The sequence below is a fragment of the Thamnophis elegans genome, chromosome 1 (assembly GCF_009769535.1).
Source record: "Thamnophis elegans isolate rThaEle1 chromosome 1, rThaEle1.pri, whole genome shotgun sequence".
Classification (NCBI taxonomy): Eukaryota; Metazoa; Chordata; class Lepidosauria; order Squamata; family Colubridae; genus Thamnophis; species Thamnophis elegans.
This window is the reverse complement of record NC_045541.1, coordinates 3301654-3319744: the sequence shown is the minus strand read 5'-3', so window position 1 is coordinate 3319744 and position 18091 is coordinate 3301654. Positions and strand designations below refer to the sequence as shown.

Sequence of the window (18091 nt, the reverse complement as noted above, 5' to 3'; positions counted from 1 at the left end):
TTCTCCGACATTGGATCCTGTGTTGACTTCTGCAAAGAGGGCCGTGTGCACAAGTAGCCCTTTTATAGTCTGGAGAGGAGCCTAATGACCACCAGCTGAGTGCAATCACCTCCTGTAACTGCGCAAGTGTTCCTGATGCCTATTAGCTCTTCGATGGCGTGCATCCAGGAACAACTCACTACTGGCGTCTGGCTCACTCTCCCTTGTCTCCTCCCCACTGGTCCAAGGCTCAGGCGCCTCCTGGTGGCCAACCAGCCTCTCTGCACCCTGTCCAGGGTCCTCCACATCCTCCAAAGCCGACTCATAGGGCCCCTCGCTGTCGGAGTCTGGTGGCAGCTCCAACGGCTCCTGTTGGGCCACAACATTGAATCATGCCCACATTGTCCTTTTCAACTACAGAGGAGTAGGCTGAACTTACATGCAGGGATTTTCCTATATGTACAAATTCCACATCCCGTGCTGCTAACCAAAAGAATGGAATATAACAGTTGGTCTATTTATTTATTCACTATTTCTTTAGCTACGGTTTTTGTTTATGTTTGTAAATTGATTTATGTACAAGCCATTTAAATAACAGATAACACAGTGGAAATAAAAGCCATCATTTTGGTGTTCTCTTTTTTTATTTTTATATTCAGTCTCGCCCTCCTTTGTAATATTATTCCTACAAGATGTAGTACATACACACAGGAAGTGGTTTTAAGTCATGACCAAATATTACTGGTGCTGATATGTTTAAAAAAATGATGGCCCATGCTTTCAAATTATTGCTGATTGTTTGAATATAATGCTACTAATACCACATCATCCAAACCTCGTAATTTTCTTTGCAATACTCTAATGGTAACATTTTTAGAGAACATTGAGAAGTGTTATTCTTTAATTTTCCAGTTGAAATTTATTTTTTAATTAGCAAAAGTTGGGCCAGTAATTAGTTCATTATAATTACTGCATGGCAATTTAAACGGAAAATGTTAAAAAGGTTAATTTGAAGTTATGATTTTAAAATGTTAACCCTTCTCTCCTTATTTCCTGATAGCTGCTGGTGGTGAAATAAACCAGATGCCTGGGGTGTTTAAACAAGCAAAGGAAAAACTTTCGGTGGGTGAATTTGCCTTTATATGTTTTACATGTCTGTGTGTTTCGAATATTTGGTAGTTTTGTTACCATAAATAACTTTAAAATCCATTTGTTTTGCAGTTTTAAACAAATAGTTTCTTTTTTACTCATTTCACTTTGAAATTGACTATAGGTTCTTAAAATGTTGCTGTACTGTGTAAAAATTGCATACTGATAGTTACAAGATATTAAGCTTTCTATTTTATGTTCTAGTCCAGGGGTAGTCAACCTTTTTATACCTACTGCCCACTTTTGTATCTCTGTTAGTAGTAAAATTTTCTAACCGCCCACCGGTTCCACAGTAACGGTGATTTTATGAAAACCTAATGAGAATTTTTAAATAATGCTATGAAATTTTTAAAAAAATTCAATTCAATTTTAAAAAAAGGAAAGTGCTTCAGTATCGGACAAAACCCCTACCGCCCACCATGAAAGCTGGAATGCCCACTAGTGGGTGGTAGGGACCAGGTAGACTACCACTGATCTAGTCAATCAGATGCAATTCCGAGAACGTCATGACCCCACTTTCAACCTATCAGTCTGATTCATTCTTGTAAGAGGAAATATTAGAATCTATATCTCATCTGCTTTCTGTGTGTTTAAAAGCCAGTGGCTGCTGCTCTGCCTGGGGGGGGTGGGGATTATGAGCCGAGGTGGCGCAGTGGTTAGGGTGCAGTATTGCAGGCCACTTCAGCTGACTGTTATCTGCAGTTCAGCGGTTCAAATCTCACTGGCTGAAGGTTGACTCAGCCTTCCATCCTTCCGAGGTGGGTGAAATGAGGACCCAGATTGTTGTTGGGGGGCAATATGCTGACTCTGTAAACCGCTTAGAGAGGGCTGAAAGCCCTATGAAGCGGTATATAAGTCTAACTGCTATTGCTATTGCTGTTGCTATCCAAAGTTCAGCCAATCACTGAAGCTGGGACTGAATGCTAATCAGCTAGAGAAGCAAATTAACACCAGCACACTCTGGTCATGGCCCCTGAGTTACAAGGCAACTGAACATCTGGCTGCATGGACTCTCAAGGCATTAAGCATTCGCTGGCTGGGGAATTCTGGGAGTTGAAGTCCAGACACCTTCAAGTTGACAAGGTTGAGAAACACTGTCTTAAGATATGACAAAGCGTAACCGAGGAAAGGGAGCCTATCAAATCCAAATCACCAGACCTTCTATCTGACACCACTTGCCCTATTCTCCAAACAGAGTGTGTGGTCTTGTCCAAATTTCAAGTGGCTCTCAGAGCCTGACGAGAAAACTGCACATGATTTGGACAAAGCTGACATAATTTGGACAAGGCTGCACATACTGCACACTCATGAAGGGCCAGACTGGGCACACTTCTTCATCAGTGGGAGGAAGAAGATGGCCAAGAGCACCTGGGAGTGGTAGAATAGCAATAGCAATAGCAGTTAGACTTATATATCGCTTCATAGGGCTTTCAGCCCTCTCTAAGCGGTTTACAGAGTCAGCATATCGCCCCCACAGTCTGGGTCCTCATTTCACCCACCTCGGAAGGATGGAAGGCTGAGTCAACCTTGAGCCGGTGAGATTTGAACCGCTGAACTGCAGATAACAGTCAGCTGAAGTGGCCTGCAGTACTGCACCCTAACCACTGCGCCACCTCGGCTCGAACCAATAGAACCAATGGAGTTCAAGGCAGTCAAAGGGACACAGATGAGGGATAGGTGAAGGGAATTGAAGCACCCCTGCAATTATGTGACTTGGCTGCCCAAATTTTAATCCCATGGCCGCAAGGGCATTGCAATGGCCATAATTTTGGGGGACTGGGCATAATTACCATTTGTGTAGTGCTGCTTCAGAATGAGCCAGATTGAGAAGAAGACTATAAAGAAAGGTAGAAAAAGAGAGTTGGCTTCTCCCATACTCCAGATGTTATAAAAATTATATAGAAGAGCCGAGGTGGCACAGTGGTTAAATGCAGCACTGCAGGCTACTTCAGCTGACTGCAGTTCTGCAGCTCGGCTGTTCAAATCTCACCGGCTCAGGGTTGACTCAGCCTTCCATCCTTCCGAGGTGGGTGAAATGAGGACCCGGATTGTTGTTGGGGGCAATATGCTGACTCTGTAAACCGCTTAGAGAGGGCTGAAAGCCCCATGACGCAGTATATAAGTCGAACTGCTATTGCTATTGCTATATACCTCCCACACTCATTTGCATGGGATGTGCAGAGATATGAATAAACATATGGCTGTCCTCTTCCCTTTGATCTAATATGCACATGTATATTTGCATGTTTGTATTTAATACCTTTACTCACCCACTGAAAATATCTTTTTCCTTTTTATCTAGAGGCCACAGCTTTCCAGAATTCGATAGTGAAAGAATAGTAATTCGCATATGTAAATAAAAAAATATCTTACACTTCTGTTCAATTCCTATCACTACTTGAAGTGATAATTTCAAGTAGCAAGCTTGCCCCCTGATTACCTTTTCTGCTCTGAGCATACGTATCTTAAAATGAAAGAGAGTAGATTAAATAGTATTGTACTTAATCTACTCTTTCCTGTAGAGGAGGTTATCTCTTTAAGGATGTCTGTTTTAATCATTGTTATTTATTGTTTTATTTTAATAATTATACACTGTGCAGAATCACTTTGTGTGAACCCACACAGCCATATAAATTTAAATAAATAAATAGCTCTTTCTCTAAAATGAAGCTGTCCCTGATGGTTACAATTCTTGGTCTGTGGCTGGGAGACTTGGGTTCAATGTTCTTCATAGAATTTTTCTGAGAAAAAATATGTATAGGATTAAACCAATGTTTCTCAACCTTGGCGACTTTAAGTCCTCTGGACTTCAACTCCCAGAATTCCCCAGCTGGCTGGCTGGGGAATTCTGGGAGTTGAAGTCCACAGGACTTAAAGTCGCCAAGGTTGAGAAACACTGGATTAAACATTAGATTCATAAACAATTTCTCAAACCTTATCTCAGAGGTGCCTGGTAATCGAAGGAACCCTAACTTGGATATTAATACTCTTTGGTGAATACTATAACTGAAATTCCAGTCTTAAAACCTGGAAAGATGATAACACTAAAAGTAGAAAAATAGAATATTAGCATGGGCCAATGACAATGTAAATAAGCTTCAGGAAAAAAAACAGGCCAACTTTTGAAAAATAGCCATTATATTCTTCTTCTTCTTCTTATGATTTGAACAATGAAATCCCTTTATTTTAAGGTATGCCTACTTTAATGTAAGAACAATAATACAGCACAATAATTACCTTTAAGGTTCTGATTTGAAATCTGTTTTCCATATTCCATACATTTTTTTGTTTGTCTCATTGTTCGTCTTCCCATTACATTCTTCTTTTTGTTTTCCTATAATTAGACTTCTTCTTTGTCAAAGATTCCTGCCTCCAAGGTTAGAGCAAAGTCATTGCTTCCTCCAAGACCCAACTCTGCTTGTTCCCTAATCACCACTAAAAAAGTTGTTTTGCGCAGTAAAGACAATTATATTGCGTGGCCCTCTTCAACGGGCCCAAGGGACTATTCAAAAACAGCTCAGGTAAGGCAGTTGAGGTAGAACAAGAATAAATCCCCACACCTTTAATTTTTTTCTCCTTCACTACCGAATACGGATATCTCACCTTGATATCCTTTTTCCCCAAATGAAAAATAAATGCAGTATATAAGTTAGAAATATAATCAAATTGGTTCATGATATCAACAGTTCCAACGGGTCACTTCTCCTGGTTAGCCTATAAAGTCTATAAAAGAGAGTTAGTTTAATCATTCCTCATCACAGGTCACAAGTGATGAGGAAATTCAGTGGTGATGATACTATTCCCATAACTGTTTTTGAAAAACAGCACGAGAGAAGGTAAACAGGAAGAAATGCAAAGGCTGATTTAAGGATTCTGGCAGGCAAAGCAAATTTCAGAATCCAAAGAAGTGCCAGGGGTAGAACCTTGTGAGGTTATAACGTAACTGAGATAGAGCTGAGCTGTGATTTCATAGGATGCCAGAATCTGGGATTTGTTGCCTTGATAATGGCTAGTACTGAAACTTAATTTACAGATGATAAAAATAAATTTGCTCAAAAAGCTTAATGTATTATTTGATTCTGTTCAATGGCTACAAATTTCGTAAGATGCACACAACTGGAAGTTGTCGTCTTATGAACATTCATTTGGCAAACCATCCAAAATTATTACAGTGCTGAATGAAGGGACATACAATCCCTGCCTTAACAACTTAACAACCATTGTAGCACCCCATGGTCATGTGATCAAAATTCAGGCGCTTGGCAACTTTCCCACCCTTGGGAACACTGCAACGGCCCTCTCCAGTGGTGGGTTTCAAAAATTGTTCGAACCTACTCTGTGGGTGTGGCCTCCTTTGTGGGAGTAGCTTTGCTGCCCATGTGACCAGATGGGAGTGGCTTGCCGCCCATGTGACCGGATATGAAGATACCGACGACACTTGTCAGAACCACCTTAAATTACCTCACACACAGCACTGGCATGCATAAGAATAGGATGTAAACTTGTTTTTGAAAAGGCGTCTTTGGTTTGCGTTAAAACAACTTCAACACACGCAATGTTCTGATTGCACCACAAACGCAGTAGTCATCCTTACCTTCCACAGAGGCACTGAGTTTTATAAACATGAGCATGATAGTGTAGAATAATCATATCCAAGGACCAGTGGTGGGTTTCAAAAAAATTTGGAACCTCTTCTGTAGGTGTGGCCTGCTTTCCGGGTCCACTGGTGGAACCTCTTCTAACCGGTTCGGTAGATTTGATGAACCGGTTCTACCGAATAGGTGTGAACTGGTAGGAACCAACCTCTGGCCCTTTCCCTCAGCATGGGCATGGGCAGGGAGACCTCAGCTGCCTAGGCCCATTGGCATGCAGAAACCTGACGGTTACTAGAAGACTCAGGCATGTGGGGGGAAAGCAGAGGTCTGCACGCCACTGAGCCTAGCTGGTTAATGCTTCTGGGAATGCGTGAAGAGGCTGGAAGCCTGCATGATGACATTGAGCCTAGCCAGCCAAAGCCTTCTGACCTGCAGCAGATTTCCACATGCCAGTAGATCATTTAATGACCTGGGGGTTGCTTATTCACCACAATGGGAAGAGCTGGGATTGTGGTTGCTGAGCAAGGCAGCCACATGTGTGTCTTCCTCAACAAACACAATGACTTACGACCAACATCCTGGACACCATTGTGATCATAAATCGAGAACTACTTGTAGTAGGTTTAGGCCATTTGCTGCAGTAGAAGAACCCTTGCCTAAGAACTCTGGTTTTTCCAAGTAATGTTTTTATGTCGAGAAGTCACTCTGCCCGTTTCCAGGTACTGAGTGAATGATTGTTCTATTTAGCTCCAGAATGTACATCTGTGTATGGATCTATGGATGTATGTTCACAGCAGAGACCCAAACTTTCTTTTTTGACCTTAAATGCAAATAAAATAAGGCTATACCTGATGCAATCATCGCCAAATTAAGTCAACTTTCTGACCTCAACCTTGGAGTCTACCCTTTTTCCTCAACAGCTTCTGTACTATACTACTGTAGTGTTGCTTTCCCTTTAATTGCTTGAATGCAAACAAAGTTAGGTTGGAGCTGAATATACCAATACATGTTTAAAACCAAAATGCTTCCTAATTTTTATTTTTATTTTTGCATTAGGATGGAATAACCAAGAGTCCTGAAAAGCGCTCCTCTTTACCAAGACCTTCTTCCATTTTACCCGCCCGAAGAGGTATCTCAGCAGACAGAGAACGAGATGAAAATTCTTTCTCCCTGAACACCACCATCTCATCCATACGACGAACTACAAGTATGTCTCTTGCCCTATAATTCAGAGTAAAAATTGGAGGTGCAAGCTCAGGGTTCTCTAATCTGTTTTGACTTAGTGGACATTTTTGAAATTTTGAAAGCATCTTATGAATAATCTTACAACAATTATGTTTCAATGAGACCAGACAGCCTCAAAAGTCCCCATTTATCAGAAGGCAAACTAGTACAGTTCTAGAGCACTATTCCCTGTAACCTTATAAGATGCAATCTTTTCTTTCTGTTTAGACACCTAGAGTCTATACAAGACCTAGAAATGTATCTGGAAATTTAAAAAAATGCACTAAAATGGCACTTAACTATATGCTAATCTCCCATTTATTTATTTTTAAACTAAAAGAATCTGATGAGATGAGACGAGATGGGATGAAATATAGAGTCTCTCTGGTTTCAAAAGAATTTTTTCTGGATGCATTGGTGGCCATACTGCCATGTTGAAAAAATAGGTTTTAGACCAGAGATGATATCTAAATTAGACATTAACCAGTTTCTGCTCACTTGTATTTCTATTGTAAGAGGCATGTGTTATATACTACCAGATAAGAAGATCAGATAAAAAGTTCTAGGTATATTATAAGATATGGGTTTTGTGTAATTGGATACTTTTTAAAAATCTGTTTTTAGGAAAAGAGAAAAGTTTAGCAGAAAAAAATGGTACTTCTTGGACATATCTTAAGTGTCTATTTTTATAGTTTATATCAGTTCCTTGAAATATTTGATAGCAGATTTTTTAAAATATATGCAAAAGAATGCTTTGCATTTTGTAATACCATATTTTTTGGAGTATAAGATGCTCCAGAGTATAAGACGCACCTTAGTTTTGGGGGAGGAAAATGAGAAGGAAAAAAATTCTGCCTCTGCCTACCAGCATCCATGGTATTCAGCTGGTTAGCTTCCTGTCAGTGTGTGAGAGAGTTCATGACTTGGAACACATGGTAACAAGGTCAGCTAATGAATAGGCATAGCAACTAAGTCAGCCAATGAGGGCTATTTGGACTGAAACAGTATTTACTGTGTGAGCAACAAGGAGACAGGAAGGAGCCTGGCTTAGCTGAGAACTGAAAGTGTAACTGCTTGTGTTTGGCTTGTATTTACTGCAACCTTAGAAAACCTGCTTTTGGTATTTTATTGTATATTATTATTATTTTGAATCCTGCTGAATGAGTTACTTGTGTGTGCTTTCTGAATGTGATTGCTGCTACAAACTCTGACCTGCCAGGTCAGCTTTAGCATTTATTGCAGCCTGATTCAGCACAGCTGATTGGTGGGTGGATTGGACTATTGGAATACCCCCAATCAGCTGTTCCAGGCTGCAGGGATTGCCACAGACCATTGCTGCCTCCATGCCTCCTGTTTTTTTGGCCTCTAGTGGAGGTGGATGGGGCTACATTTGGTGTATAAGATGCACCCAAATTTTCATCCTCTTTTAGTTGGTGAGTGCATCTTATACTCTGAAAAATACTGTATCTAGTGTTTTTGATTTAGGGGAAAAAATTCCCAATTTATGAAGACATTCTAAATTTTAAGCATAATCTTAATTTAAAGGTACAGGCAGGGCTATTGAATCTGGGCTGAAAAAAATCCACTAATATCCACTAATCATGAGTATCTTTTTCCTATTATCAAATGACAGCCAAGTATAGGTAGTCATAGGGAGACATGAAGCTATAAGTAGGGAGCACATAAAGATATTATTGGGGATCGAAATCTGCATTATTCCTTAACTCTCTCTTTTTCATTTACTTCTCTTGGGGATCATTAAGCTATGAAAGAAATAATTGCAAATATCCAATATTATTGATTTTTAACTTGCTTTAAAATCCCAGCTGGTTTGTACTTCATGATAATCTTGCCGTTTAGTGAAATATTGTTCAGTTTTACGCATCCCCTTGATCTTCAGAAAGTTTTAGCAAAGGCCGAATATTTTTGTGATCAGATTTTTTTATGAACAATTAGAAACCAGTTCTCTCTAGGAAACGGTATGAATATCATAGAACAAATAGAATTCTGTTATCAATACAGGATCAGAACCTATTCGAAGCCGAACAGGAAAAAGTGGTACATCAACTCCAACTACTCCAGGATCAACTGCCATCACTCCTGGAACCCCACCTAGTTATTCCTCTCGGACCCCAGGAACACCTGGGACCCCTAGTTATTCCAGAACCCCGCATACACCGGGTACCCCCACATCTGCGATTCTGGTACCCACTGAGAAAAAAGTTGCTATCATACGCACACCTCCGAAATCTCCAGCAACCCCTAAGCAGCTTCGTCTGATTAATCAACCTCTACCAGATCTCAAGAATGTGCGGTCCAAAGTTGGATCAACAGACAATATCAAGTATCAGCCTAAAGGGGGGCAGGTAAGGCTTTCATTTAAGTACATTTAAAAACAGGATTTGGGTAGAGAGAGTTGAGGAGACGAGGCAGTATTGACTTGTAGCTACCAAAGGCTTTCTTCATTAATTACTGTACACTTCTACTTTTATTCTGGTAGTAATTAGCACCTAATTACTCACTTCTTGTTCCATTTGTTTAGCATTTTCCCTAGCAGTATATTTGAATATATAAGGCATTAGTATCCTTTATTAGGGTTAGGGCTAGCAATTAGGGGAAATCTGCAGAATGGAAACTTCCTTTAAACTTCACTGATAAACTTCTAGAGCCATGTTTCTTAACCTTAGCAGCTTTAAGATGGGTGGACTTCAACTCCCAGAATTCCACAGCCAGCAAAGCTGGCTGTGGAATTCTAGGAGTTGCAGTCCACTCATCTTAAAGCTGCTAAGGTTAAGAAACACTGTTCTAGAGGCTGAAGTTAACCGCTTAAATGTTTTTGTTTTATCATCTGACTTTATGCTGATAAAGGGACAGCTTTGTGAAATACACTGGTATAAGTTGCCTAAGATGCAAATTGTGCTTTATTTCTTGTGAAATTTTAATTTTATTTTGTGGAATTGTTTTTAAATGAGGGCTACCAGGCTGAAGCTGAAAATATCTGGACGCTCCATAAATGGTAAAAATGGCAGAATGTGTATACGCTAAGATCTCACCATTATTTATATGGAACGATCAAGTGGGCCTCGTTCATCAAAAATAATTTCATATTATAATGCCTGTTTTATTCAGCCGCTCAGAGAAATGTCACGCAGCTTCGTATTGCTAGGTTAATATCTTCTATCTGCCTGTTTGGGATGCTTTCATGCAAAAATCTCTGACTACTGCATAGAAGGATTAAGAAACTAAAGGAAGTATCTACTACCAGGAGAGTCCTGCTATCTGTAGAAGAATAGTTGTAGCAAACCTCCCAATACCCCAACTGGCTCAATTTAAGAGTTGCATATATACATTGCCTGCTTCCTGATCAGGTTCTGCTGGGAATGGAAAACACAGTTGGTTAAAGAGCATTAAACACTGAAGTGATGCCTTGAGATCAGCATCATGCCTCAAAAGCTCTTGGGTCAGACTTTTAGCATTTTCAGAGTTTCCTCACTTTCTGATTCTCCACATTCTAACTATTTGATTTTACTGATTTACATATACAAACATCATTTGCTCTCTTATCTCGGATCTGTTCTTGAGCATTGGGGTGAGGAATGAAGGTTCTCTATTTGTAGTGGGGAGTATGTGGCACTGATCTATATTTTCACATGTGGTAAATTTCTCTGGGAACTACATCGCAAACTGTAGCCAACCTTCATGTAATTGGATTTTTCTATATGGCAGAACTAAGCTTGTCCTGGTTACTCTTCTTTCTCTGTCCAGTTATATATTGGACCAGGGGTGGGTTTCTCGCCCCATTCCAACCGGTTCGGTTGGAATGGGTCCAGCGTCGTCCTCGTGCACGCGCGCAGTGCACGCATGCGTACTAGCGTCTGTGCGATGCTCCAGCTGCTCCTGGAGGATCGCGCAGGCGCTGTATGCGTCCTGCGCATGCGTGGAAGCGCAGAACTCGTCAAAACCGGGTAAGAAACGTGGGCGGGCGGGTGGACCCTTCGGCGTTCCCGGAAGTTACTTACTTCCGGGTTCGCCGACCAACCGGTTTGCGGGGACCGCCGCGAACCGCCTGAAACCCACCCCTGTGTTGGACCCTTAACATGTCTCTCTGTTGCTTTTACCCTTTCCCTTTCAGCCTTTATATTTCCCAATTCAATGTAATATATATTTAAATCAAGTCTAAATTCTTGGGAGGTGTCTTTATTGTTCGGGAATTAAAGCCAGTATATTTGTATTTTTGCAAGTTTAATAGAACAGAAAGTCAACTAATCTCTCCCTTCATGTCTTCCAGCTGACATATAGCTAAGTATCACAGTTTCTTACCTAGGTTTCCACTGATTGACAGCTATCTTTACAGATAGTACACCCAAGCAGATGATCCACAATCATTTTGATATAAAATGCAGGTAGCATACCATTGCTTAGATCAGTGTTTCTCAACCTTGGCAACTTGAAGATGTCCGGACTTCAACTCCCAGAATTCCCCAGCCAGCGAATGCTGGCTGGGGAATTCTGGGAGTTGAAGTCCGGACATCTTCAAGTTGCCAAGGTTGAGAAACACTGGCTTAGATGATAAAGCATAAATCTGGATAGGAAAGTCCTCATTGGATACCACAAGGCAGTTACAGTGGCATCTGCACTTAAACATTTCTCTGAATGACTGTGGCCATAGCAACGTGTCACTTAGGCGAGTGGGAGAGGAAGGAAGAAAGAAAATCAATTTTGAGCAATATTTAGACAAACATGAGGACATTGGAACCTCTTTGAAGCTGCTCTTTTTTTCTTGCGCACTATGGAATAATAAAACTGAGCACAGAAACCAAGGACAGGGTTGTATGACAATTGTCTCTTGTACAAATAAAGTAGCCCTTGGGTTGCCAAATTAGCATTGTGGCAAATGTTAATGGTTAAAAAGTACTATGACCACATTTGAGCAGCTATCGAAGAAGGCATATGTATATCCCATTACAGATGGGAAAGCTACTGCTGTAGATGGACAGCTTGCGTTTAAGGTATAGCAACAGCAGTTAGACTTATATACCGCTTCATAGGGCTTTCAGCCCTCTCTAAGCGGTTTACATAGTCAGCATGTTGCCCCCTCAATCTGGGTCCTCATTTTACCCACCTCGGAAGGATGGAAGGCTGAGTCAACCTTGAGCTAGTGAGATTTGAACCGCCGAACTGCAGAACTGCAGTCAGCTGACGTAGCCTGCAGTGCTGCACTCTAACCACTGCGCCACCTTGGCTCTATTGTGCTCTATTGTACTGGGATTACTCCAGTTGACTCCAAGTATCGAAAGGGAGTCTTTCATCCAAGGAACAATTAGGGAGGACCATTCTCCATTTACATATAGCTGAAGAGCTGACTCTACATGGCTGCTGAATTGACTATGGTATTGGCAAGCATAGGTACTTGATGTACCCAAGACCTGGGTACTTGAGAGACCGCCTGCTGCCAATTACCTCCCAAAGACCCATTAGATTGCACAGGGTCAGCCTCTTCCGGCTCCCATCTACCAGCCAATGCCATCTGGCTACGACCCGGGGGAGGGCCTTCTCTGTTGCAGCTCTGGCCCTTTGGAACGAACTCCCCGTGGAGATTCGGACCCTCGCCTCTCTCCCGGCCTTCTGAAAAGCCATTAAAACCTGGCTGTGTCAGCAGGCCTGGGGTTGATGAGCTCCCTTCCCCTCTCGACAGGTATGGTTGTTGGTTATTTTTAAATACTTGTCTTGTTTCTCTATGTTCCCTTCCCCGTTTGAGTTGTTCGCCGCCCTGAGTCCCTGCAGGGAATAGGGCGGCATATAAATAAAACAAAACTTCAAACTTCAAGCAACAAGAGTGATAGTGTCAAGGGCCAATCTGACATCAGCAGCAGTGGTGACAATGAACTGGAAATAACTGGTCTTGGTGTGCTGAAGAGATTGGACACCCTGGAATCAGTTTGGAGATAGATCAACGACATGCCAAGACAACCAACCTACGTTCTCTGGCAGTTGTGTGAGCTAGATGGGATAGTGATAATTTCGGCCATCTCCTTCACTCTGCACTCTGGACATGAAAAGTAGAGAATCTTGAGTGTCCAGTCTGGCAACCAGGTTTCTCTGGCATCATTACATCTAAAAGACTAAGGAGCAAACTAAACTAGTGATAAAGATTTAGGGAGATGAGAGTTTCTTGTCCCTTCTTATGAGAGAGACTGAGAGGAGAAGCATTTCTGCTTCATTCTGTTGGTAAGGGTGTAAGAAGGTTTTTTTTTTTAATTTCTTTTTTCAAATTTTCACCAGGTACCTGGGTTGAGCCAGAGATGGTGTTGTGTATGGATGGATGGAAGTGAGTAGTTAGACTGTTGCGTTAGGTTTTGCTTGCAGACAGTGACGTGCGGTCAGCTTTATGGCTGGTGAGGCAGCTTTTTAGACTTGTGGACTTCAACTCCCAGAATTCCACAGCCAGGCATGCTCAGTTCCCGATTTAAAGCGACAGCATTTTTCCCCCTTGCAAAATTAAGTTTTCCCATTTTTTTTCTTCTCCCTCCCCCTCCTTCCTCCCTCTCTCCCTCCCTCCCCCTTTCTCAAACAGATACACGCACACAGAGAAATTGGATCCCTCTCTCACTCTCAAACAAACACAAACACAGAAGTTGGATTGGATATATTTTCCAAAGGCTTGAAAGCAGCTCCTCTGCCATACCCCCTCCTTCCCCTGCTGCCTTCCGATCAAACTTTTTGAATTCCTACCCCCTCCCCACGCACGCACCTTTTCCAGCTGTTTCAGAGACGATTTCAACTCTGCTTTTGCCTGCCTTCATGAAAGGCCAGAGCTCTGAGTCAGACTGAGCTAGTTGCTCCCAGAGAACTCTAAAAAGCCTCTAAAAATGCCCTCTACAGGAGGCGAGAGAACCACGTGCCTCCTTTGCATATGAAATTTTTCGCTTTTTAACCCTTGCTTAACTCTTAAAAGGCGAAAAATTGCTTATGCACAGGAGGCCCCTATTTCTCTGGCCTCCTCCTATAGTTAACACAAAGCACTGTTCCAAGTCACTGTGAATCTGGTAGCAACTACCTTGGCTTTAATTATTTTTTAAAAATTCTTTAAAATTCTTTCCTTTTCCTCATGACTGGTGAGGCCACGCCTCCCCTGCCTCTAGTGACTGCACGTCTCTGGTTGCAGAATGCTTTGCAGAAGCCTCCCAGATCAGTCAGATATTTTGAAGGAGCATGCAATTGAGTGTACGATGGGTCCTTTAACCTGGGGAAGGAGGGTGACAGATAGAGCGATGGATGATGCAAAGGAAGTAAAGGCAAGCAGTGACATGACAGTGTGATGAGCATGGGGAGATGTCTGGCAAGAGATGGGGGTGGGCCATTCTTGGGGAAAGCAGTCTTCATGCTTGGTACTGAGGCTTCATTCCAGTCACTTGGGGCCCCACCCAGAGGCCTGGTCTTTGGATTTTTGGAAAACGTTCTTCCAAGCAATAAGGATTAAGTTTCAAGAAATTAATAAGTATCTGAGATGATATGGTGATGCTTCCTCAGCATTAGATATCTGGGCTGTGACTTTCCTGGCTATTGAAATGATCTGCTTTTCTACAAACTGCTTCCACAATCAGTTCATGGAAATCAAGAGCATGCATCTGGAGTAATATGAGCTGAAATAGCCATGCCAAAAATAAGAAGCATAGAATGGAGGAAAATTTAACATAAACTGATGTGACAACGAACTGTCTAAAGAGAGTAGAGATGCTATTTTAAAGTGTCATTGGGAGATAAACCTGTTCCTTTTGCCAGAGGCGTAAACTAACCTAGGAATGAACTAACCTATTCACCCAGTCTGGAAATATTGTCACAGCCCCAACAACTGGAAGTGCTTACATAAAACAGTAGGAACTTGTTTGTTAATAAATCAAAATAAAGTATAGTTCCCTCTTGTGACTCAGCAGAAGTTTGCTGTGAGTTGAGTCGGGATGCAGGAATAACAATGCAGCTGGGGCTCGTTAGTGTCGTCTTCTGGAGATAAAAGGACTGATGGTGCCACGCCCTGGTTGCAGAAGTCAACGTTCACTCGTTCGTTAGTGGTTCGTCGTTCATCGGTCGTGGTTTGTTTGTGAGAGGCACTTGGATAAGTGATTTGCTTTCTGTAACCCTGATTCAAAGAGACACTTGGAGAAGTGATTTGCTTTCTTTCTGTAAACCTGGTGTTGCTGTAATAGCTCTTTGTTTTTGCATTCTGCTGCGTAACCTTTTTGTCAGAGACTTTATTTATGTTTATTTTTGGGCTCGCAGCCAGCGTGAGCCAGGACTGATAAAGTTATTTCCTTTTAACTCTGTCTGACTGTCGTCTGTTAACGAGCGAAGAAGGGGAGTCAGAACAGTTCCCATCAGTAGCTAGTCAGTTAATAAATCTCAGCCTATGCACACATATTGGTCTGCTTCTGTTAGTACTTGAATATAGCATAACTATTTGAGAACAAAAAAAATACATTTTTTGAAAAAGCTTGAAATGGCTGACATGTCAACAGGAGACCTTATACGTCATAATCGTGATCACCTACAATAAAAACAATGAAGTAAGATGAAGTTTCCCCGGTTGTTAACTGAAAAAAGGCATTTCAAGTTCTGTTAGTTTTCTGAAAGAAACCACTCTGATGGCTATAACATGCAAAATGGCAAAGGAGAGAAGGATCGATAAGCCATCAGTTTCTCAATCAGGAGAAAAGTATCTTTTGCTCACAGCCAATTCTACTGCTAGGCAGTTGATAAAGCAGTGTTTCTCAACCTTGGCAACTTGAAGATATCTGGACTTCAACTCCCAGAATTCCCCAGCCAGCATTTGCTGGCTGGGGAATTCTGGGAGTTGAAGTCCAGACATCTTCAAGTTGCCAAGGTTGAGAAACACTGTCATAAAGTGTCATTCTTACTGAATGTAATCACGAAAAGTTGTAGATAAAGAACTGCATTCTTAAACAGTTTAAGCACCGCAACTTCAGTCCTGAGGCTGCTGCTAGTATCAGGGGAACAGTTCTAGCCTTTTCTGCTTTGCTAATATTGTAATTTTTTTTATAATATATGATTTAAGACAACCCCCCAAAATGAAGTACAATCCTACCAAGTCAACCCATCTTATTTTCATAATGTCATGCCTCTGATGGTATGATAGACAGCAGAAAAGTGGTACGGGAAAGAAATGAGAGAAATGGGCACTTCTGTTAACCTTCCTAGGCAAACATATCCTATTCCATTGATGTAGCATTTAGGGTCCCGAGGCTGAAGATGAAAAAATAATCCAATCCACGGATAGCTGAACCAACAGAAGTTTATTGAGCAACCAGAATTGACATGAGAATCAACAGCAAAATTATTAATCACGAAACATCATTCTTATAGTGTTTTCAGCTTCTTTGAGCTCTACCTACTTTACGTGTCATTATTATTGGCTAACAAGTCTCCAAAGGCACAATAATTGTTTAGTCCTTACATCATTGGTGTTCGTGAGAACTTTCACGTTGTAATAGCTGAGTAAATCAAGTGTTATCAAATGAGTGAATAAAATGTTGCAGGTTTATTACTTTGTTTCATCATCCCATGTCCTTGATCATGCCTGGGAACACTGCAAGCAAAGCATAGCTGACAGGCAAATATTTTCTGCAGATTGCTGCAGTTTTTACTTACACGTGTAACCTCAGTTCTAAGGACCATCCAGATGATTCACTGTAAAAACCCTACACATTGACATTTTAATATTGCTCACCATTACAAAAAATGTAAGTAGTTTTATATAACGGAATTGGACCTGGTTAGTAGCTAAGTGGGAGATCACCAGAAGATACTTTCTGCTGTGGTCTAGACTTGGAAGTTGAAAACACATCCCAGAAGGCATTGCCAAAAAAGGCTGTGTCTATATAAATCACTGGGGGCCAAACTCAACATGAAGGCAACTTAAAAAAAACCCCAAGCATATGTTATTCTTCTTCAGGGTGTGTTGGGCAAAATGCAGCCTCTCTTAGTCAAATGTACAGTGTAGTTCTCTTTGCTGTGAATGATATGTTTCAGAAGAATCTAGTATGCTGTCCATCAGGAATGGGAAACATGGAGAGAAAGTTCCTTCAGGAGCTTAATTTTTGGCAAGGAAGCCTAAAGAAAATTAGGAGAGAAATCTGCCGTACATACACTGCCCTTTTCTTCCTAGCCCCCTCTTCCTATCCCTCACTAGTTGCTATTTTTTCTTAATTGTGATCGAGGAAATTGTGTAAAATGTATTTCTGGTTTTAAATTACAAAGTTTTTAAATTATAAAACATACCCTACCACAGGAATATGCTTATCCTTTGCGGGCAGCTAGCAGTGGTGGGATTCAAATAATTTAACAACTGGTTCTCTGTCCTAATAACCAGGTGGGTAGGCGGGGCTTAGTGGTCATGTGACTGTGTGGGCGTGGCCAACTCAATATTACTCAGGTCGATGGGCGCTTCGCCTTAGCTGTTACAATGTAATAAGGGTTAACCAGAGAGGCAGTTTCTGTAAGCAGGGCAATAAAGATTAAGCTAGAAACAACACCAGAATGTTTCCTTCCTGCCTTCCTTACAGGATTAGCCCTGTAAAGTGGAGAAAAGATGAAATGAGATTTCTTCCAACAACCAGTTCTCTGAACCTCTTAGAAAGTTAAGAACCGGTTCTCCCGAATGGGTGCAAACTGGCTAAATCCCACCACTGGCAGCTAGGTAATTTCTGGAGAACCATTTGAAAACCACACACTTTAGCTGAGGTATATGTCTCTTTATAGATCTCCTTGAAAAAATATTGTTTGATTTTTAGCAAAATAACAGAAAATAATTAGAAAATCGAGAGGCATAGAATGACCATTGCTACCCATAGCATGTATAAAATTTCTAATGTGCAGGACTTTTCATCGCATCCACAGCAGCTGAGATAATCAAATGTGGAGCTGCAGTTCATATGCTTGTAGAAAGGCCAAAATAACATGCACACAGTTCATTTCCAATGAGGCTTAAAACAGGTGCCCAGATACCTTCATCAGGGCAATGCAGCCCAGCATCTTTTAAAAATCAATATTGGGGAGGGGGGAGATTTTGCTTTGGCTTTTTTGTATTGTTATTTTTAATAGAACATGAAAAAACTACAGTACTAAGAGGA

The 18091-nt window shown here is 41.3% G+C and overlaps 1 protein-coding gene across 1 annotated transcript in view; it reads left to right on the top strand.

Moving 5' to 3' along the window:
* MAP2 (microtubule associated protein 2) overlaps nucleotides 1-18091 on the top strand; it is a 107203-nt gene that overhangs the window by 63609 nt on the left and 25503 nt on the right. The window contains exons 9-11 of the mRNA XM_032233930.1: nucleotides 1040-1101; nucleotides 6780-6930; nucleotides 8970-9313. Of these exons, the coding sequence (XP_032089821.1) occupies nucleotides 1040-1101; nucleotides 6780-6930; nucleotides 8970-9313 (557 nt within the window). The remainder of the gene's footprint in view (nucleotides 1-1039; nucleotides 1102-6779; nucleotides 6931-8969; nucleotides 9314-18091) is intronic.